We start from the raw sequence: 24,423 nt of genomic DNA on the forward strand, positions 1-24,423 counted from the left end.
GAGAACAATGGCCTGTAAAATTCCGAGTCGAGGAGGCCTGAAATCACGGCGTGAGTGCTTTGGACAGATAAGACCAACCCAAGGGTCTTGTATAAACAAACACCTCCAGCCATTTTCCTCCGGCGCGCAGAAAAAATACATCTGGAAAAGTAAGTTGCCAAATCGTGCAAGGCTCGAGTCGTGATTGAAGGAATCGCTCACTGAAGAGGATACAATCAGTGTCGAATTCCCATGACACCTCCACATGAAATTTAACATGAAGAGATGTTAAAAAATACTTTTTGTATAATACTTACTTTTGTAGTAAGCTATTAAAACATTTAGATACAATAATATCTCTTCATGTTACTAAGATACTTTTATAGAATACTTAAGTTTAATTATTAAACTAATAGCATAAGTAATGTGTACGGTCTAGACAATCTATTATTCATCTGCTTTCATTTCTATGGGACATCTATATGTGCTTAAAGCAAAGGATTCGCTTCAGTTCCAAGAGTTTTGAAGCGTTTTATGCAGCTGTTGATTTATGAGACTGATACGGTGGTACATATCACTAGTTTGTGGTTTGAAAATTCTAACGAAAGGCGCGATTTCCTGCATTTTTTTTTATTTGATATGTTTGAAGAAAAGGTCAAATGTGTATCTATTTAAAATCAACGTAAAAACACAAAACGAAGTCTATATATAAGCATAATGCCTGCTATATTCTTAATCTTAAATGCTAATCAGTCAAGCAATGAAAAAGGAAAAAAATAATATATATAGGCTATAATATATATATAGCCTATATGACCACCATAAAAGTGCAATAGCCTACCATAAGTGGTTAAAATGGGTAAAATGTTCACATATACGAATCAAGGTTGTAGATCTTCGTTTAATAGGGTTTTTATCCTCAAATAAAAATAAAAAAGTAAAATGGTTCTATACTGTTATTAAATGGAAAAATGTCAGATTTAAAAACTACTTTGTAATAGATTGCAAAACCTTATTATAATCAGTGGATCTTGAACAGGAGGTTTTGGTTTATCAAATATTCTAAGGAGTTAGAGCAATATGAGTTCACCAATAAGGAACAGAGCTAGATGCTTTTGTGTGACTTCACTTCCCAATTTTAGAAAGGAGAGCACAAAAAGAAAAAAACCGTTGCCATCCGGTTATGGTCTAAGCGAAAATAGTATGGTTTGCGCCGATGACTGAATGCGCCTGTGCACACAAGTCAGTGCCTTTCAGCTGTGTTATCAAAGTACCCGGGTTTACATAGTTTAAGTTTACCAAAGTATTTTCTTCATGAACTCCACCGAAATCTGCAATGGACTGTACTATTAAGGTAGGCGTTTGATCTGGTTTATTGTCTTGTTCTGAAAATGAGTAGCGAGTGCGCAACACCCACACGGTTAGCGCGACTACTGGTGAGAGAGACAAGGCGGTGATGCAGGTCCCCACTCTTTCCTTCTTGTACAAAATTTCCTCTTCCTTCCCGTTCGTGGTTGAATGTCGGCTCTTTAATAACACAAGAAACCGCTACAACATTTAGACTCAGATAAAAAACGAAATGGTGTCCACAGCGCGCGAGAGAGGGTATGCACAAATTTGTTTTTCCATTTGTTTTTCTTTTTAACAGTTAGGTTCTAGGATGCAACATAGCATATTTAATGAGCTATCCAAGGCACTTAAGTACATGTAGCTAACCTGTTTTTTTACTTACCATCATAAGAACGACGAAAACTCATGCAAATGCAAACTGGAAAACAATATACCGAATTTGACTTATTGCACAATTATGGCGGGGCGCTCTTGAGGCAGGTGGCTTTCTGGCGCCAACAACAAGGTATACTGTGGAGACTTTAAAAATCACAAAAATGCGTCTGCTATTTTTATTTTGCATACCTTCGACTCGTTAAATTTGACATGACACTTTGCAAAAACTAACATATGACTGTGTATTGACTGTGATAAACGGCATAGGCTGAATTATAGTTTAGATTTATTTGGATGGTAACATATTATGGCAGAAAATGGTGGCAAGAAACAGTTAATATGAATAATACATTAAGTGTTTTATTCGTGCTAAAAACTTCCCAGTAAAGCTATAATGTTGATTATTTTGATTATTATGTTGAAGATGAACTAAGCGAGTGTTAGGTTAATTAGTTATTATTCTAGAACCTGGATTAATTTAGAGATTAAACTGTACATTCATTAAAAATAAAAACGAAACAAAAAAAAAACTAAACAAAAAAAGGGGCTAATCATAAAATGACGCTAATCCCAGTGTACTGACATTAATTTCGATTATATTTAAATACTGTCTTCAGTCGTTTGCTAGGTGTTGTCTTATTATGATGCGTGAATGATTTACAACATTTCTTATATATATATATATATATATATATATATATATATATATATATATATATATATATAAGAATACAGCCGCTATAGCTATATATATATATATATATATATATATATATATATATAGCCTATATATAGCGGCTGTATTCTTTTTAAATTGGCATGATCTTCAAACAAGTGTGAAAAAGCGCTCACAAGCGCTCTTTTACGTGTAAAAATAATATAGGCCTATCACAAATTCTAATTTCTCACTTTGTTATTTTTTTTTCTTTTATTTAGCGAGAAACTTGAATGTGACGCATTGGAGTTTTTTTAATTGTTAATTCTGCAAAAAAAAAAAAAAAAAGAAAAAGTGTTGATTCATCTTGTCCTTTTACGCAATGATCTCTACACATCCCCTTTGCAAACTAGAGCAGTCCGGCGTTTCGTGTTTGCAGTTATTCCATGCCTGATTTAGTTCTTTAAGGAATAATTTATAGCAAAGTGCTGGGCGCTTGTCAGGTGTCGTTATCAGAGCTGAGCAGGCTTCCTGTCTCAAACCTCAGACTTTCCGTACACACTTCCGCAGTCTCTCTTCGAAAAAAGGGCAACAAAGACTGACAAAACAAAACTGATTCGATAGATGTGCGATGCCAATGCATTGTTCTACATTTCAATTAAATTAGCCGGACAATCATCTGAAACGAATTCGAACGTGCTGCGTCTCCACGCGCTGTGGCGTCCAGTTCATGCAGGTTCTCCACAGAAAAGCACCCCGTCTCCACTTGCAGGATGTTGCTGATTAAAACTTGTGAAACCACAAAGTGTTTTTGCAGCTCAGAGCGCAGCTGCGTGTCTCTTTGCAAAATCAGCATGCCTTAACGACAACTTCTGCTTTCTTTCACTCTCGCAAACTGACTAACATCATAACTGTGAAAGTTCTAGCTCTAACATGATTCATGAGAGTAACAGCGCCTAATAGAGCTTTAGAAATTAATATTACTAGCCTATTATATGGCGTTAGAAATGATAGCCTAACTATACATTTAAAAATTTAGTAATTGGCATTAGGTGTTATTACTATTTATTTAAAATTATAATGTTGATTCAATTAATTTATATAAACTTTATTATTATTATTATTATTACTAATGTATTTTTATTAAATTGACAAATTCTCACGTTGGTAGTAACGAATAATTTAGCAATAGTAGTAATTAAACGACCAAATGAAAAAGTAAAACTATTATTTCCTCGGTTAAGTATCAAAGTTGTATTTTATTTCTTAGAATGCACTGGGGTTGGTTGGCGCATTTTTCATTATTTTCTTGATTATCTCTGGCGAAACGAGCAGTAAAATCAAATAAAACATATAAAAGAAAAGAAAGAAAGAAAAGAAACCCCCAAATGTAAACATATTTTCTACACTTCATTCATTACTTGAACTGATTTGCATACTGTCTGTGTTAAATGAGAAAAATAACATCAGAGGAAGAAACAAACAGAACATATAAAAATGGTGGTTTAGAACAAAACTAACATTATTTTCTAGTACATTATTAATGTTCTAAATTATTATTTTTTGTTTTCTCCTAGTAGTCATTTCGAAAATATACTAGTAGCCTACTGTGTCCACTTTTATGAATTATTCATTTTTCCTATTTTACATTAAAGTGCCCATATTAGGCCATTTTTACGGATCCTAAAATTGTTTTGGGACTTTCCTACAATAGGATTAATAGGATCTAAAAATATGCATTTAATATCACCTAATTTTTCGGTGATTTATTCTCTTTAAACCCCTCCTTTCCGTGAGCCTGCTCTGCTCTGATTGGTCAAATGGCCTAGTCCGTGTTGTGTTTGGTCTCTACGGCGTACAGGTGTCAGAAATGATAGGCCTATTTCAATATTTTAAAATGCTCTATAGAAAATATAAACATCTATTATTTATCATACATGTTGTGATTCAGTGGAGCAGCTGGTCCAAATAAACAAGATACTAATCCATCTTTCAACAGCAAGCCTTTTGTGAATCCCTGCCTTGTCTAAATACCCACAGTTGAAGTCTTTGCACTTGACCACTTGTATGACGTATTTCCTGTATTTGGCCCAAGAGTTCACGTGAGGATGAAGACCACACGTGTGTGTCAAACTATTCATTACCTGATGGAACACACTTATAGTATTGTAAAAATGCAAGTGTTTACATGGCTTTATTTTAATTTTAAATAATTTGCATTTTAAAATCAACTTCTAAATGTCTTTTCAGTAGTCCTTATAACATGATAATTTTAATTTGAGGTGCTTCTAATACAGTGACAAAAGCAGCTTAAAATGTTTTACAAATTAATATACTAATCTATGCATCAATAAAATGTTGGCACTTTGTTTTAATACCAAATTATAAATAGTATCAAATTGTTATTCATATTTAACTTAGATTGGAAATGTTTCCGTGACCTCCCGCGATCTTGGCAAAAAGTTTGCGATTTATTTCCACAACATGATGCATGATGGGATACACAAAGCCTTGAATACTGCTCTGGATAGACTGGACAGTCTTGCACACTTACTTCCTGTCGCGCGCACGCGTTCTCAAGTGCCCAAGACCGCAAGTGAGGGTATTTGGACAACGATTTTGAACTCCTCATCAGTAGAATTGGGCGGGGTCAATTTATTCGTGGCCGACCAATGTAGAGCATAGTTGTGCATTATGCAAATGTATTATCCCTTGACAAGTAGCCGTCAGGGAAGTGGGATTCGAATTCGAACTCTTTTCAGCTGTCGATTCTTTATTTTGGGAGACCATAACTTTATTTATCATGCACTTTCAGCTTTTCAACTTTGCAAATCGTTTACATTCACATACAGCTACATTACACACTGCATTAAAAAGGCAATAAAATAATAAAAATAAATAATAATCAAAACATACATTGTTTCCATATCTATTTATTGATATTTGAAATATCTTTCTGCAAGTTATTTTGATAATTTTGTGCTAAATGTACAACTATAATAATAACCCTGTCTTCCTTAATAATATGTGACCCTGGACCACAAAACCAGGGTCATAATAAGGGTAAATTTTTCGAAATTGAGATTCGTACATAACCTGAAAGTTGAATAAAAAAGCTTTCCATTGATGTATGGTGTGTTAGGATCTGACAATATTTGGTTGAGATACAACTATTTGAAAATCTGGAATCTGAGGGAGAAAAAAATCTAAATATAGAGAAAATCACCATTGAAGTTGTCCAAATGGAGTTCTTAGCAATGCATTTTACTTATCAAAAATAAGTTTTGATATATTTACAGTAGGAAATGTACAAAATATCTTCATGGAACATGATATTTTCTTAATATCCTAATGATTTTGGGGATAAAAAGGAAAATCTATAATTTTGACCCATACAATGTATTTTTGGCTATTGCTGCAAATATATCCTAGCACCTTAAGCTGTGGTCCATGGTCACATATACCTTAATTAGTTATTTTATATATATATATATATATATATATATATATATATATATATATATATATATATATAGTTAATTAATGTGTTTACATTTATGCATAATAATGCTACATGTTAAAGAACTGCAAAATAATAATTATATTTAAAATTATGAGAATAAATCATAATAAATGAGATAACTGTCAAGCATGACTACATGGTAGTACAAACTATTTGTGCAGTAACAGTATTTTAACCACACATAAGGTCAAACAGTGTGACCAGAGACATTTTTTGCATGTCTGAATTCCAACAGATCAACAAATTAGACTTCACAGCAACAAACCAACTAGAATATGATAATGCCAACAGTCTTGTGACAGGGAAAGAAATATACACATTAGACTTTATATGTCCCATATTACCAAATGTCCCATTATGATAATAAGCAAAAGGACATTTCATAACCTAATTTCATTACCAAAGTGACCACAGTGCTCATCAATGCTTCCTTTACTAGCATGCATCAAATTCAAACCTTTTCACCTTTAAAAAAACAAGTCTAATTTCTGGATTTACTAGTGGTAATCTAGTAAATCTGTTAGATTATCGCAGAATTAGTTTGCAGTGAGCTCCGCCCTTTGAGGGTGATCAACTGTGTGATTAGTTTTTGTGCAAAACCTCCAAAACCTAAAAGCACGGAGCTTGTTTCTGTGCAGTGTTGCTCTACCACAAGTTCTGTTGTGACAAAATGAGAATTTCTTTCACAAGACCACATCAAGGCCTGTTGCAATTGACTTGAAAACACTGCATGCATGTCACAGGCACCCAGTGGTGCCAAAGATGGCACAACAATACCATGACTGTGTTTATGTGCATCTCACTGTGTTGTTTTTTAAAGTGAGATGGACAATAATCTTACTGACCTTGACTCTGACACTTTGTACACAAAGTACAGTTTATGTTTGCGAAAATATTGCATTTGGTTTCTCAGCAACACAGACCGATATGAAACTCATTGAACAGGAAGTCAGTTGTGGCATTGGTGGCCAGGGTAAAGTATGTTTATGTTCATCACTTTGGAGGAGAGAGAGCAGTACTATGTGTGTGTGGTTGTGGTTTAAAAGGTGCATAGGTACAGAGTAATTTTAACTGCAAAATAAAATACCAGCCATTTCAATAGCTGCAGTTAAGTTGGCTGTAACTTACGCGACCAAAACATTTGCTCCAGGCGGTTTGCTTTTTGTATACTGATCCAAGTTAACAAGTTTCAAATGGTGTTGGACAATGCAATGCAATCTTAGTGCATGCCATCTCTTCTACACAGAGCAGCAAAGTGTACATCATCATCTGTGCCATAAGTTAAAGCTGTGGATTTGCTTTTTGTTGTTTTATATATGTATACACGAGACTGACGCTTGCAAATGCACACAGACTAGGCGGTGAAAACAGCTTACTAGAGTTCTCAGCTCGGCCTTGTTTTGAGCTTGCTTTCACTTCTCTACTATAGCAGGACTTTTATAGCCTTTATTATTCAGTTGGAGCACATAATGTATGTGATAGCTAGTGCTATTTTCATAGTAGATTATAACTGGCAAAAATGTAAGATATATTTAGAGAAACCAGTAATATTGACCAAGATTTTTCACTTGTTTCACTAATTCACACTGCCACATCAAGTTTATCTATCATCCATCTATCCACAAGCACTATAAACCTTCAAAGCTTTCTAAACTTTCGAGCTTTCAAACAAAGCATAGTCAGACCAATATTCAAAGTTTGTATTGACTCTGCTTTTTTAGTTAGCAATTAGTCACATTAATTCCATTGAAATTCAATTCACTGTAATTCTATACATTCAGTTTCCCATTTTGCCTCTTCAATTCGAATTAAGGGATTCTCAATTCAGTTCTGAAATGACAACAACACCCAAAGCAGTTGATATTTGTTGAGTCCATAAGAGAACATTCTACCCTGGTTATCTTGACCTGAAATATGCTTAATATAAAAATCCTTGAACAATTTTATCTAATCAAAAAGCTACTTTATGAGTAAATGATGCCAGTCACTTAAACTGAACACCATAACAGATTCTCGTAACAAATTTGCAATACTTCAGGTCAGGTGAATGCACCCTACAATGCTGCATCCTCTCTGTTTGGCGACCCCTCGACCTCACAGCATTCAGAACAACTTTGTTTTTCAGCTTTATATGACCCACATTTCTACCACTCCTCTGTTTCCTATCTCATGCTCCATGCCAAAAGGTTTCACTGCACATGGGGGCCAGATTTCCTGTGAGCCACCTAAAAAGCTCAGTGCTGACGTATTTCAGCTTTAAAGACAATACTAAAGCCCTCTAAACAAGCTCCCTAATTCAGCTATAACACAAACATTTATTCATGCACATACACTTACATACATTTGAATGTTTAAAATGTCTTTTTGAAGTTACAAACGGACACACCTAGACCAGAGTGCTCGAGAGCAGACTACCAACGTTAAACACAGGAAGAAAAGGCACAATGATGTCTCAATTTCTAATTTGACTCTTGTGCCAAGTCATATCTACCTGGAAGTTGAAAAAACGCCCTAAACTATTCCGATAAACTGTTATTTTTCAGTTTCAAAATTAATATCCCCTGTAGCAGAACATTAAGAGAGCGTATAAATCATTTTAGTGCTAGTATCATGATGTTACTAGTACTAGTATGTGTTTTGCTGCTAGTATTTTTTTAGTCAAAAGTCTGAATTAAAGGTCATATATATTAACTTTAAACTCTTAAAGATAAAGGTTTCAGAAGGGAGTTTCACAGCAATGCCACAGAAGAACCAGTTTTGGTTTCACAAAGAATCTTTTAGTGAACTGTTCTTAAAATAACTACTTTTGTTAGTGTGAAGAACATTTAAAAAATCTATATAAAGAACCAAAATTGCCATGAATGTTAAAGATTCTTCATGGAACAACAGGTGCAAATAAAGACCCTTTATTTTTTAAGAGCGTAGCTCCTCACTGGAGGGTTTTTTTCCTCCCTCCAAAATCAATTCTTATGACATTAGTTACTGATAAGGAAGTCACAGCGTAGCGATAGCAGTGGAAACCTGTAACATCCGTGTTCTGGAATCACTGACTTAATGATTAAGTGTTATTTCTGTTCTTATTCTATGATTTGTTGTTCACCTAGGTCAAGGAATTTAAGTGTTTTTTTTTTGTTTAGATAACCAGTGGGTGTTGTGTACTTCACAGGAAGCTCTATCGGTGGTGAGTGAAAACCAGTCCATATTCGAGTCGCCCTTCAGTGGTCCCCAGGCCATGCACATGAAGGGAGAGATCACCTCGCCTCCAGTGTTCAGACAGGGTTCTGAAGAGAGCGTAGAACCCACTGAGCCAGACTGGACCGGATCAGCCGCACAGAACCCTGCGAAGAGAGCAGAACACATCAATGGAACTAGGTAGGGCAACAAACATTGATGTCAGAAGATCCAAGTCTCCATTTATACACCCTTAAAAATAAAGGTTCTTTACTGGTATTAATGGTTCCACAAAGAAAACTTTCAATGCACAAAAGGTTCTTTATACTGTAAAAAGGTTCTAAGATTATAAAATACATTAAGAAAACATTTTTACATACATTTTTACATTAAGTAACAATTTAACATTTTGTAGAACCAAAAATATATTTGTAAGCGCGTATGGCTATTTCCCTCCAATCAATCAATCAATAAAGAAAAGAAAAGCACCATACAGGCCATACAACACAAATATTGTAAAGTCATACATATCTCATTCAGACTTTATATTTATACTCACCATTTTGCATTACATGTACGAAACCAGTGCCATTCAGTATCACGATCAAACCTGCCACAATGCATTTTTCTTTTTTGCAGAAACTTGTTCCTTTAAGATAATAATAACTGTAAGTATTTAGAATAAAAACATTTGACCTCTCCGTTTCTTATTTTGTCTCATCCGCTCCACAGCCGTGAGTCCCCAGTGGACTGCAGTGTGACTAAAAGGACCCGGCATATGAGTAACAGTGATGGGGGACCGCTGGCCTACCAGGCCTCTTACCCAGAGCCACGGAGCAGCCCGCAGAGTGCCACCCCACCAAGCAGTGCCACAGAGGAGAAGAGGGTCATTGTACCAGCGGGTGAGATCTGTAGCTTCACTGTAAATGTGATCAGAACAGAACAGTAGTGTCTGATTGTACATTTTCTGTATTAACATGAAAATGCATTGACAAGCCTTTTTATTTTTGAAACAAGACATACACTACAACAGAAATTTCTCATTTTATGCAGCACTGATGAATTACTTTGATCAGTAAAAGTAACACAAAATTTATATTATAAACTCCTTTCTTTTGTTTCTGTTTATCAAAGAATCCTGAAAAATGTATCACGGTTCCCATAAAAAATAAGCAGCACAACTATTTTTAATATTAATAATATTGAAATGTTTCTTAAGCGTGTGTTTTATGTAAACCATTTCTGATACATTTTGATTTAATGCAAACTTTAAAACAGTATAATGCATAAAAAATTATTCAAAACTTCAATTAAAATGAGAAATGTTGCCTTGGCAACTAAATTAAATAAAAAACACAAACTAAAAATGTTAAATAATAACAGTATGTATGTAATAGTATGGATACTGTTAAAATAACCTGTTGACCGTAATGTTGTTTTGTAAAAAGAGAAGCATTTTAGCACTGGACAGATTTAGTAGTAGCAGTTGACCAGTTTCTAAAACTAGAGGATGTAAAGAGATGTCTAAACAAAGGTATGTGGTAATTATGCAGTGGCCACAGGCTCTTGCATCACTTAGAAACTTGCGTTTTGTGGGAAAAAGGCTAGTTTGCAATACAGGCATTGTAAAAGAAAGAAAAAAAACACTGATGCGCTTCCTTCTGGTAGATCCCAGTAACCTAGCAGACTAAACTACAGATGATTGCACAGATTCCAACAGAGATAATCACTCTTTACTCGCAAACCAATTAGGATGTTGACTTATCTTCAGTGAGGCGTTTTGAAGGTCGTCGTAACATTATTAACAGGGCAGAACGGTGGAGTCACTCCATGCATTGTGCAACAGTGAGTGTATGGGATACCTCCTCATGAGTCACCCACACCAAACAATTACAATGCTCATAATTCTCGGATATGATGTCACATTTCAAGGACAAATAAGAGTGTATGATGGCTCATAACAGGAGAGCTGTAATATCTCGAGAAAGAGATCCGTTAGCATTCCCATTCATATGATTTAATTTGTATTTGTATTTAATTTGTTATAAAAACTTTATATTATATATATTTAAAATAATAAAAAAGACAATGAATGAAACACGTAATAAAAGATAAAATAAAAACAACATTTAAAATAAATAAACATAAATAAATAAAAAATATATATATATATATTTTATTATATGAGTTGTCACTATCTATCTATCTATCTATCTATCTATCTATCTATCTATCTATCTATCTATCTATCTATATAAAGCCCTTCTTTGTATATATTTTATTATTATTATTATAATGTTCTTTATCAGATTAGCTCATTTTTAATGGATGGAGAAAGATGCAGAAGATTGTAAAACCAAATGTTATAACCAGTAAAACCATGACCCCTTGGCTTATAACAGTACAAAGCCCTTACTGAAGTACAAAAAGTATCAGCAAGTGAAAGTAAGAGCAGTAACAGAGGGTGCACTGACTTTTTTACCTCGTGTTTGAACTCTGATAAGTCCTGTCACGGCTGAAGCACTTGTTCCTCATTTTCTTATTGCTTCTGTCCTGTTTTAGACCCAGAAGTGTGGACACAAGACCATGTGCGGCAGTGGGTAGAGTGGGCAGTAAAGGAATATGCCCTATCTGATGTGGACGTGTCCCTCTTCCATGCCATGGATGGAAAAGCGCTCTGCAAAATGACCAAAGAGGACATAATGCGTCTCACTTCTGCATACAATACAGACATCCTGCTCTCCCATCTAAACTACCTCCGGGAGAGTAAGGAATTTTGCCCGTAATTCCATATGAATAATCCATTACTAATTGTTAATTTGGTCAAGAAAACATCAGGAAAAACCGCTTTAATCATTTCAATTTCTAAATGCATTGTTAGTAGCCTACATTGTGGAAATGTTTTTTTTTAATCTATATATGCAATGAGATTAACAGGGCTTGTTTTCTTTATTATTGTTTAATCAGGTAGCCCCACTTTTTCCTACCCAGCAACCCCTACCAATACACAACAACAGCCTAGACTACAGGTTAAAGCTGGTAAGTCAGACTTCTACGCCATATTTTTTGAGGAATATATGTGTGTTTCTTGTAACTGTAATGATCCTTAAGTTAGTCTAGTGAACTATAAGCAGTTGTGTGCCTTGTAATATTCTAACTGTAAATTTTAACCAATGCAACTATTTACTGAACACGTATTGGATCATTACGTGGTTTCTGCTCTTTGAGAAGTCAAATGGTTATTTTAGCTTTACTAAAATTCTTAAAGGGATAGTTCTCCCAAGATATTTTAAAGAATGCTGGTAACCCAACAGTTGCCAGCAGCCATTAACTTCCATAGTATAGATAGGAAAAAGATACTGTGGAAGTCAATGGCTACCAGCGGCATTAAAAGAAGATATTTTAAAGAAAGAAATTCATATAGGTTTGGAACAACTTGAGGGTGAGTAAATGACAGAATTTAAATTTTTGGGTGAACTGTTCATTTCTAATCTACCCTTAATAAAGCTAAAAAAATTAAATTAAAAAAGCTGCAAATTGGTATTTTATTTGTTTAATTTTAACTAAACAATATAGACTACATTCACTCTGAAATGTAACAGCAAGTAACACACTAGACATTCTGAAGCAGAAAGTAGTATTTTCTTGTAAAACACACCAATAATCTTTATTTATATGTAGGTGGTTAAGATTTATGCATGTGACTGTACTGATATAATGCCATTGGTTAAGATCGAGAGATGCTATAAGGATGCAGTTTTTTTCTTCAATGAATTTTGCCCCAAGCATTGAAAGGTTTTTGAATCGTTACACTTTCAGACAGGAAACAGCTGTCTCAGGACAGGAAGTAAGGGTTGTAGAGTTTAAGTTAGGACACAATTGACTATTCTACAGCAAAGAGAATCAGTCAGAACAAAAGGACAATCCCTCAGAGGAACTGTGTGCCATCTTCAGGCCTTCTTACCGTTTTGCTGCTGGCTTTGTTCTGCTCCTTCGTTTCTCCTTAGGGATCTTTAATGCAGGGCTTCCTTCCTTCTGCGGCTGCCCTTCTCCTTACTCTTTACAGTCATTCTTTCCTGTAAAATCTCCCTTTTGTTAACTGCTCCTATCTGACTTTACCTCGGCACAGAAAACAGCTTTGAGGAGATCGGCAGAAGGAACAGTTGGTCCTCAAGCGCCTTACCAGCTGTCCCAAAAGGTTACCAAAAACATCACAATGTCACATAATTATACTGTATATATATGGAGTTGTTTGCCATAACCATATTACAAAGAAGGAAAAAAACTTTTACAATTTTTAAAATCACAGGTTCTCCAATTGAACATCAGCACAACACCAGAATTACAGAGCCTCCACCAAGACTTCCACAAGGTCAACAAGTTTAATTCAATCATCTTTTTTGTTAAACTACACCTCTCATTATCTAATCAGTATTGTACATTTCCATCTTTGCAGACCCCTACCAAGCATTAGGTCCCATCAGCAGCCGTCTTGCAAATCCAGGTAAGAATGAACAAATCAGACAACCATATGCATCATTGTCAATTTAACATCAAATGTGGCCTTTTTTAGAGTATGTAATCTTTGAATGCACAGACTGGACACAAATGTATGCCCTTTTATAATTAAATAATAAATTAGATTAGACCATATATTTGTTGAGTTATATCAGTTATATGATACCTGAATAACTGAATCCCTGTTGTGAATATAATCTGGACAAATTAAACATGCCTAAAACAAAATAAAAATTATTACACTTTTTTTTTATAATTTAAATTATATATATATATATATATATATATATATACACACAAACACACTACAATTAAAAAGTCTGGGGTCATTAAGTTTTTTTTTTTTTATTTGTACTTTTTATTAAGAAATTATTCAGCAAAATCAAAAGTGACAGTAACTTTTGAAAAAAGAAAATCTATTGCTATTTGAGGTTTCTATTTGAAGAATCCTGAAAACAAATGTATCATGGTTTCCACAATATATATACAACCCTGAAGACTGGAGTAATGGTTGCTGAAAATTCAGCTTTGTTATTACAGGAATACAATTACTTTTAAAAATGTATTATGTAATATTTCGTCATGTTACCGTTTTTACCGTATATTTGATCCAACAAATGCAACCTTGGTGAGCAAAAGAAGCTTTTTAATACCAGCAGAACAATCTTACTGACCCCAAACTTCAGTTAGAATTTATTTTTTTTAAGATTTGAAGGCCTGTGAAAGAAATCTGACAAACCAAGCACATCATGATTAGTATGACTATTAGTATGATGTCTGCTCGACCTTCTTCACACAGAAACGAAACCATTCCACACCAAGATCCGACCGACCAAACACAATTCTAACAACCTGCCCGTCACCAGCACTGACAGGACTGTGGGTAGGTGTCTGACCGACCCACATTCTGTTTCTGTGTACAACATACATTAAAAAGGTCACATTTGGAGAACACAACCTGCCCTTAAAGCCCTTCCATCCTGTGCTAAAGATCTGACACTCTTTATCTTCACACAGGCTCTGGTCAGATCCAGCTGTGGCAGTTCTTGTTGGAGCTGCTCTCTGACAGCAATAATGCCACCATCATCACCTGGGAGGGCACTAACGGAGAATTCAAGATGACTGACCCAGACGAGGTGGCCAAGCGCTGGGGTGAGCGAAAAAGCAAGCCTAACATGAACTATGACAAGCTCAGCCGGGCTCTCCGCTACTACTATGACAAGAACATTATGACCAAGGTGCACGGCAAGCGCTATGCATACAAATTTGATTTCCAGGGTATCTCCCAAGCCCACCAAAACCATCCTCAAGAAGGGAGCGTGCTCAAATTTCAGACCGAAGTGCCGTATGTGCAAAGCTACCACAGCCACCAGCCAAAAATGAACTTCATGGGCACTCATTCAACCCCTATGCCTGTTTCCACTGGGAATTTCTTTGGGCCTCCTACCACCTACTGGAACTCCGCAACAGGAGTGGTGTATCCCAGCTCACCCATGCCACGACATCCCAGCACTCACTCGCATTTGAACTCTTATTATTAAAACAGTTTAATCGTAAAGCCCTGGCTTTTTCGTAGAACCAAGGATAAAAAACAAAAACAAAAAAAAACCTAACTTTTCGGGAGTCCTTATCCAATGCAAAACCTTTGTAGCAATTCCAAACATCAAGTTCTCCATCTTGTCACATTTAATTTTTTTTGTACAGTATATATATGCATATCGAAACAAAGCTGTACATCTACAGGGCTAATTTGTAAATATGTTTTGCATGTTTTATATAAGACTGCACTCACGTACCCCAAAAGCATGCATATTCATCTCTGTTTTAAAATGTAATATGCTTTTTTACGCAAGTGATTTGTACAGTCTTTTTTTTAATCAAATAACGTCACTCCCCTAAGTGTAACATTATATATCAAATCAATAAAACATGTAGCTCACTTAATGCATCTGTGAATTTATTTATATATTTATTTTTAATATACATTACCAACAATCTACTTATTACAAAGAATAGCCCTTTCAAATGCTTGTGCTCTACATTTTTGAAGTTCCTAAAACGAACAGAAGAAACGAAGAACATTAATCTCACAACTGTCTTACAGATTCACACCATATTTTAGTGTTAGGTTATCATAAAAATTACACTATAAATAGTTATAGGTAAATAATAATATGGCCATTTCAAAAGTGTGTCTCACATATTTATTGACAAATCAAGTGCAACTGATCTTTGAAAACTCGAAATCAGAATGTCTTTAGTTTTCAGTTTAGTCCAATCTAAATACCTTCTCAACTATTCTGCATGGCTCCTCAAATTTGTCCTTCTCCACACAGCTGGGTCTGGTACAAAAATGACGTAGTCCAATCTCAGCTGTGGGTGTGGTCATTAACTCATTGCTTCAGAGTTGCTGCTCTTCCTTGACAATTTCCAAATCAGACTTCATGATCTAGGGCTCACTGGGGATGACCTTACTAGACACGGTTAATGCATTCATAAAAACATTAAGCTCAGATTCTATATTATAAGTTCATAAAACAGGTCACTTACAAAACCTCCATGATGTGGTAAAGACTTTCCTGACATCTTAACATGCATTATTGCATTTGTCCTCAATGCAGTGCTATGAAAAGATCTATGTACCAACAACATGTCCTACACTGTCCTAAACAGACAGAAAAGTAGACACAAGATTTTATGTATATAAAATTTTGTTAACAAAATAAGATTAAGTGTTTCTGTAAATGCACGTTTTTTTAATTAACAAAATTAACAAAACAATTTCCCCAAAGTAAAGAAAAATCTTTATCAATATTCTCAATAACAAGTAAAGTGAGGTTTTTAGTCTTAATACCTCCAGATGGTATGGCATCAAAAACAATAGCAAATTATTTATGGGGTATGATTGAATATTAAAAATTTAATAAGTTGCCATTCTTATTAAACTACTGATTTCCACTGGTAAAAAAGATTTGTTTTTATACAGAATATCAAGGTTGTTACAGATAAACACTTTATGAGGGGAAAAGTTGCTTGTATAACAGAGCCCAGGCGAGAAGGACCTGCTTACGACAATTAAATAATTTAGACAGTAAGATTTAGACCAATTTTTCAACAGTGCTGATTGTAACAGGGACCCAAGAGGCATCTCTAAAGAAAAGAGCAGTATCATCTGCTAATCGGCTGATCTTTATTTCCCTTTCCACAATGAAGGTTCTTTCGAGCAGGTCTCAAAACAGATTTTACGTCACGTTAAGTTTATTATTGAGTTAAAAACATGGGAATACAGATATGAGCAAACATAAATGAAACAATGAAAGCAAGTTTGTGCAAGGCGGCACCTTTTTGATTTTGTTTTTTAAATAAGGTTTTTATCTTACCAAGTTATAGGCTATTGGTTATCTATCATTTTTTTATATCAATATTTTTTGTTTGAGTTTTACCATTCTGGTTGTTAAATACACTAATAAAATGATATATTTGCTATTGACTTTTAATGGTACCCATATTCACTCTGATGTGAACACTTGGAGACATACAGAAAAGGCTGCCGAATCTCAACAGGTTTCCAAAATCTGTTACTCATGATTTCGCACACAATGGCTTTAATGCTCCTCAAATTTACTCGGGTGATATCTAAACTCATCGGTTTTATATCCTACAAAGCATACTGTATAATGTGAACAGCAACAGACAAACGGTCACCAAATCTGACAGCACAGTATTAAAAGATATTAACCCTCTTTATTTCACCCAGAATGGCTTTATTAATGTTACCTAAATTAACCTGACATGGCAGTGTAGCGGTTTCCCAAATTTGTTAGCCTTACAATGTCTTGCAGTGATGTCTAAAAATTTTATCAGTATTTTAAAATGCATTTTTATCTGATATGAGCAGCTACAGACATGCAGCATGGTCATCAAACCTGACGGTACATTAGAGATTACAGAAATCTGTTACTGCTCTTTATTCTTAAGTGTCTATTGTTCTTTATATTCATTCACATGTCTAATATCTTTGGTTTTATTCTTGTGATTTATGAATACAATTAAGACGTTTGATTTTCTTTATGCATTATTAATATTTTTTGATTGTGGGGTAAAATGAACTGTGAGATTAACCCTTTAAGAATAAATCATTCAATGAGAGGCATCAACGAGGTCACAGGACATTAGAAAAAGATCAATCAAAAAAAAAGTTTTAATATTCTGATGTCATTACAGTTAATGTCAGCATTGTACTTTGAAGACCGTATGAATGCATCAATTTCAATACAAGTTCAGAAAAAAATGACTTGTATATTGAATTCAGTTGAATCCATAAAGTATGCTGAGGTCTTTTGCCCCACAGACGCAACTCCAAGAAAGGTCAATCAAGAAACCTAGAAGAGAAATAAACACATGAAAATATAAAGGATCTGTAGTTAAGTGGCAGCTAAATTCATAATAAATGAATTAAACCGTTATACCACGGAGACCCTGGAACAACCTCAAAAGTCAGTCCTCCATTTCTCCCACATTGGGTTAGTTAATGTTCATCTTGATGCCACTCCACTGGTTCATGTTTGGCATTTAAAAACACCTCTTCATCCATCAACATTTGTGTTGATACTGTGCTTTGTACATGCATGTTTCTCTCAAAATTGTCAGGCTGGATTTCATCTTCGGACAGCTCTTCCCTGGTAAAGTCAATCATTTCTTGTGCTCCACTCTTGTTGGATGCTCGGTCGTTAACATCTCCCAAAAGCTCTTCGATCAACTGAACGCTAGAATGTCCAACATTATCAGTTCCATTTGTGCTCTTGCGTCTCCCAGCATCCTCAACATCCCCGTTCTTCTTGTCCTCAACAAGCATTACTTTTCCAGATCCATCACCCTTTTTAAACTTTAACTCTGTAGCAGGAGTTTCCACTGTCCCAACAATTACCTCTACATCCTCATCCAAATAATTCATGGGCACCTTTTTATTTTTCTCTTTTGCTTCCATTTGTTCTTCAGTATTGGTCACAATCTCCACAGCATCACCATCTTCTTCCTCTTCATCGATTCCTTTCAAACTCTTGTACTTCATCCTTTCTGTGTCCTCCTGAACTTTGACCCATCCTTCCATACTCTTGATTAAAGATCGTTCATTTTTGTCCAAAATCCAGGGTTTGCTTGTTATGGATTGTCTCAAATGGGGCAAAGAAGCTGTTATGGAAGCAGGAGCAAAACACAGATGTGTGACAGTGTTTTCATTTGATAATCTTTGATGTTTTCTACCTACAAGCTGATTCAGGTTCACATGTGGAATCACAACAAGCACAAGCAGATGCATCGGTGTAGAGTTCCTCCCACCTGTTGGTACAGGATAAGAACTAAACGACAATGCCACTTCTCTGCATTTACACAGTATGTGTGAAATAATTTCTCACCTTCTCTTTACGCGGTTATAGGTGCATGACTTTGCTGTGGCACTTGTAGTGGCTCTGTGAACCGATATTGTGCAATGCAGGTAAAAGTACTGTAAAAATTAGTTAATATAGCATCAACACACACACACACACACTAATTTATGTAATATTTAAACATGCCTACATTTTAGACAGGTGGAGGTTGTAACACATATTATATGCTGTAGTTTATACACATTAAAGACAATTTTTTTTTGCGGTTTTCATATATACATTTTTTTTTAATATATATATATATACACACACACACACACACACACACACACACACACACACACACACACACATACAGTACAGACAAAAGTTTGGAAACATTACTATTTTTAATGTTTTTGAAAGAAGTTTCTTCTGCTCATCACGCTGCATTTGATCAAAAATACTGAAAAAAACTGTAATATTGTGAAATATTATTACAACTTAAAATAATAGTTTTCTATTTGAATATACTTTAAAAAAATAATTTATTCCTGTGATGCAAAGCTGAATTTTCAGCATCATTACTCCAGCCTTCAGTGTCACATGTAACATCAGTCTATCACATGATCATTTAGAAATCATTCTAATATTCTGATTTATTATGAGTGTTGGAAACAGTTCTGCTGTCTAATATATTTGATGAATAAAAGGTTAAAAAGAACTGCATTTATTAAAAACAATTTTTTTCTAATAATATATATATTCTAATATATTTTCTTTACTATCACTTTTTATCAATTTAACACATCCTTGCTGAATAAAAGTATTGATTTTATTTTAAAAAAGAAAAAAAAAAAAATTACTGACCCCAAATTACTGACCAGTAGTGTATATTGTTATTACAAAATATTTATATTTTAAAAACATAGCTTTTTTTTTTTTTTTTAATCAAAGTATCCTAAAAAAGTATCATATGTTCTGAAAAAATGTTAAGCAGCAGAACTGTTTCCAACTTTGATAATGAATCATCATATTAGAATGATTTCTAAAGGATCATGTGATAATGATCCTAAAACTTCAGCTTTGCATCACAGAAATAAATGATAATTTAAAGTATAATAAATTAAAAAAAAATATTTTAAATTGTAATAATATATCACAATATTAAATTTTTTCTGTATTTTATATCAAATAAATGCAGGCCTGATGATATATATATATCCCATGTTTCAAGTTTTGTTGTTTACGGTTTGCTGAAAATGCTGTTAAATACTCTGACGTTATGTCATATGGAGAATGGCTTTTTAGTTTAGATAAATATTTTGGAAATTCTTATTTTCAAATCAGTGAATCAATGTCAATTCACAGCAGGATCCCTTTATAGGTCAATGTATGTAATATACATTTTTACCCCCAGGGAATATTTTCAATATTCCATACTAAAAACATTATATTCCACAAGTCATGTGCAGTCAAGACTGAAAAGTGTCAAAATATGAATAAAGCCAATTTCAAACCCTACAAATAAACCCTACAGAGTTAAAACTGTGACAACTAGCCCCAGCTTCTCCTATTGACATTTAAGAATAAAAACATTACCGTGCCAGTAACTTGGGGGAGTAAAAAGGCATCGACTGAAAACCTTATAATGTTCGACTGTCTTTGGAAGAACCGTGACAGACTTCCTTGTCTTCTGCTGTCCTCCATACATCTGAAATTGCAGAGTTTTTAAGTGCATGTATTTTATATAATATATATACACACACACACATACACACACACGTTCTTTTTACCCTTCAAACGTGAATTAATGTAAAATATAGGCAAATAAATATAAGCAATATTTTCAACAAAGAACTCACCCATAGTTAAAAATAACTTTGTGTTGAGGAGTTGATTTTGGGTCTCTTGATGCTGTTGCATAGCAGGAGTCAACAAAAATCCTTTCGTCCTCAGATATATAAGCAGCACTTGCTTCAAAATACATGGGCTCCCCAAGCACAAAACTCCCATTTCCCTCAAGTCTTTCCCAGTGTTCTACACACGATTCAACAGACCGATGGGCACCAACACCATATGTGGGGGTCAACAAAACAGGAAATTATACAGAAGAGGAGGAAAAGCTTACCATTGCACACAAAAAGACTAAACATGGCCCTGTTTTCAAAAATCTTGTGGAACATGCGCTCCCTCGCCACAGGCAGGAAGCCCATTTTGTAGGAATAATGATATCTAGAAATAAAAAAATAAAAGCATGATGAGGTGCATTTTATTTCCAAGTCCTGAACCCTCTTCAGATTCATGGCTTACCTATTGTATAGACACTGGATGTTTAATGTAAGGGGCACAGCTCGGATGACTGTCCCTGGAGGCTCTGTTGGAGTATAGTGGACCATGTTGGAATATATGATCTGCCCTTTCATCATCTGAGGATCATCAAGGTAAAATCAAGAAACATTAAAGGTGCATCAAGTCATTCTGTTAATGTTTCAGTGGCTATTATGATTTGTGGATCGAGGTGAATGACCACTGTAAAGTCTACTGAATTATATTTAATACACCTATTTCTACGGCCTTTTTGCTGATAACCCTGGTGTACACAATCTACTACATGCCTTCTGTTGTGAGATTCATAATTTATACTTCTTATCAAGTAAAAGGTCTGTGTGTATAATTCTAAAATCATATCAACTCTCTGATCATTCTAAAAACGTCCACATTCAGGTCATGGTACAATTGTCTTTTTGCTGAGAAAGCTTTACTTGTTTTTATAAAGTAAACTTAATCTTTTATATTGTTAGTGATATTTATTAACATTTATTTGTATATTGTATTGCACTTAATTACACTGCATGTTTTGCCCCTCACAATAAAAACTGCAAAGCTTTGATATAACTGAGACATTGGGAGATGTAGTAGTCTGCTATTTAAAGGAGTCATGTGATGCAATTAAAATTTTTCCCTTTCATTTTGGAGTGTTGCAAAAAAGTTGCAAAGACTAAAGTCTCAAATCCAAAGAGATATCTATAAAAACAGTTAACCACACCCTCCTAAAACGGCTTGTTCTAACACCCCCCCCCCCCCACATATCTATGTCACTATGTGGGAAGATTTGCATAACGCCACCCAGATGTTCAAGCAAGGAAAAGGCGGCATAACTTTCATTCTCTCTGTTGCCGCTGCTGCCATGTTGTGGAGAAGCTGTGTGTTTTGTTGCGAAAGCGTAGCTACTTTGTCTCCCAAAAGAGGACAAGACTAGAAATCAGTGGTTAAGTTGTATTTCAACACTGTTCCAGTCCAGAACAATTCAACCCAAATATTCAGATGCGTGCTCCGCATATTACGGAGGACGAGGACTGTTTCCTGAACCAGTAGCCTGCAATGCATCTGTGGCACAAAGGCTGTTTCTATAAAGTTGAGCAGTTCAAACTTAAAGGACAGTCTGGCGCTTCTGACTCAAAGCCTGTAAGTAAATTATTTATATTTAAATTTGCCACTGATGATTCAAATATGAGTTTTGAGCACTGTAGAGTAGGCTTGTTTGTTTCTCCGAACACAAATGCAGACATGGTTTTAGGTTTACGCAGCACGATACACAATGCGTAAAAAAAAAAAAAAAAAGTCATTATAAACAGTAATGATATCCCCACTGGAAGCAACAAATGCCTCATTTGTAATGGGTTTTATTGGTTTTGTCTCATCTAGTGATCACAAATGAATTTAATCAGATCTTCTTAGTAAACCGGTCGAACCAGTTCACCAAATTAAACTGAATAGTTTAAAACTGTTCGAGTCTCCAGTACACACCAATCCACAATTTCCTTAGGTTATTCGGTTGATAAACGTGGCTTACTCTCCATCTCACGCAAAATAAACCAATATCCCGAGTTATTCAGTTACTCCTAACAGTACATTGACTGAACTGCTAAAAGAGAACCGATGATGGGATGTGAACGAGCAGCTGGACTGAGTCTCATGCTGTTGGCCTGAGAGACCGCATAGTAGGTTATGGGGCGTAACATTTCAGTCACACACTTGAGGCTTTCGGCTAATCACAACGCAATGGATAGCCGACCAATCAGAGCACATCTCCTTTTTCAGACCAATCAGCCTTCAAAATCAACAGGTTTCTGAAGGTGGGGTATAAAGGAGAAACAATAATATACATTATATGAAAATTTTTAAAAATGAAATATTTAACCTTAAACCGCATAAACATTGCATTATAACAAATACACAAAAATATGTTCTCTTTAGCAGCATCATCATATGACCCCTTTAAGTAATCTTGCAAGCTGTCAGAATTCCATCTATCTTTTCTGCCATATAAATATCAACAACTTAACAAATTGCATATTTTTGGTCAATTTGGGGTTAATTAAAACCAAGCTATTTTTCCCTCAAGTGTGAGCCATTTTAAATGTCTGACAGTTTTATGATTTTCTTTGCGTCTATTCTAATGGTGGGTTAAAAAAAAAAAGTATAGTTACATATGTATATACAGTTATAGCCTAATGTATAGTTTACAAATCGTTGACATGTACATTCAAGATTTATCTTATCTTTTATTTATGCACATTCATAAAGGTTCTAAGGATTTATCTTGCATACTTACCGTTAAAGAGCTATCGCAGTCACTGAGGTCGTAATGAAAATACATGAAGTTCTCGTCTGAGCGAGAGACAGGACACGTTCCCAGGTAAAATGAAGACGGTGAACTTTTGAAGCCCATCAGGTTCTTATTCATGCGCACTGAGATCTTACTGTAACCACACCACACCTGCACACCATGACCATTATCCACCGGAGACACTTGGATGCGCTGAGGGTTCTTTTTAGGAATTAGAAGACTAGTCAAACGATTTGGAACGTGTCTTCTCTCGGAGACGGGTCTGAACAGCTCACTGTCAACGAGGGGAACCGGAACATGTCGGAACATTGGGAAAACGCGATATGGTCGCATAACCGGAGGGTTTTTCATAAACTCACTGTCTCCTGTAGCCCTACACAGCCTGACCGCTCCTGGCTTGGGCGCCATGTCATGGACGACACTGCTATATTCTAGATGACCCACGGTCCCGCAAGTGTAAACTCTGGCAATGTGCAGTATGCCAAGAAAGTACAAAGAACAACAAAAATACAAACTTATGCACTCCATGATCAGTATTAAATCCTAAATGTGACTGGAGAATTAAATAAGAACGCGAGACGCGCCCTGCAGCCACCTGCTGATTGATGACGTGAAGACCACTAATTAGCCTACTCGTTTAGTGATGACGATCAGTTCTTTCGATTGGTTTATTTCAATGAACCGGTTAAACTAAAAAATAAAATAAAATACGTCATCACGTAAAATGCCGCCTCGTTCTATACTTTCAAATAATAAAACAAAAATCTCAAAACTGTGTAGTTTTACAGATTGTTTATTATAATTAAATAGAATAATATAAAATGTAAGACTTATCAAAAAACTGTTAATTGAC

At 35.0% G+C, this 24,423-nt stretch overlaps 2 protein-coding genes across 5 annotated transcripts; one reads left to right on the forward strand and one right to left on the reverse strand.

Annotated features, from left to right (window-relative positions):
* Positions 1 to 1,157: 1,157 nt before the first annotated feature.
* On the forward strand, positions 1,158 to 15,510 carry LOC132103322 (retroviral integration site protein Fli-1 homolog). Of its 4 annotated transcripts, none has more exons than XM_059508329.1 (10): positions 1,158 to 1,333; positions 9,049 to 9,254; positions 9,786 to 9,955; positions 11,616 to 11,819; positions 12,021 to 12,092; positions 13,183 to 13,251; positions 13,363 to 13,425; positions 13,510 to 13,557; positions 14,371 to 14,454; positions 14,589 to 15,510. In XM_059508329.1, exons 1-10 carry the CDS (start codon positions 1,316 to 1,318, stop codon positions 15,110 to 15,112), a joined length of 1,458 nt encoding a protein of 485 aa, XP_059364312.1. In that variant the 5' UTR covers positions 1,158 to 1,315; the 3' UTR covers positions 15,113 to 15,510. The 4 variants fall into 4 exon arrangements, with proteins under 4 accessions (XP_059364312.1, XP_059364313.1, XP_059364314.1 ...); XM_059508331.1 differs by lacking the exon at positions 1,158 to 1,333 and adding an exon at positions 1,431 to 1,584; XM_059508332.1 differs by lacking the exon at positions 1,158 to 1,333 and adding an exon at positions 1,619 to 1,834.
* A 2,259-nt stretch (positions 15,511 to 17,769) lies between these two features.
* zp3d.1 (zona pellucida glycoprotein 3d tandem duplicate 1) lies at positions 17,770 to 24,185 on the reverse strand. Its single transcript, XM_059508336.1, has 9 exons — positions 23,556 to 24,185; positions 21,251 to 21,366; positions 21,069 to 21,172; positions 20,803 to 20,977; positions 20,540 to 20,651; positions 18,986 to 19,074; positions 18,838 to 18,908; positions 18,041 to 18,761; positions 17,770 to 17,953 (listed from the first exon to the last, which is right to left on the reverse strand). The coding sequence occupies exons 1-8, from the start codon at positions 24,096 to 24,098 to the stop codon at positions 18,100 to 18,102; spliced, it is 1,872 nt and encodes a 623-aa protein (XP_059364319.1). The 5' UTR covers positions 24,099 to 24,185; the 3' UTR covers positions 17,770 to 17,953; positions 18,041 to 18,099.
* Positions 24,186 to 24,423: the final 238 nt, after the last annotated feature.

The sequence above is a fragment of the Carassius carassius genome, chromosome 24, assembly GCF_963082965.1.
Source record: "Carassius carassius chromosome 24, fCarCar2.1, whole genome shotgun sequence".
Lineage (NCBI taxonomy): Eukaryota > Metazoa > Chordata > Actinopteri > Cypriniformes > Cyprinidae > Carassius > Carassius carassius.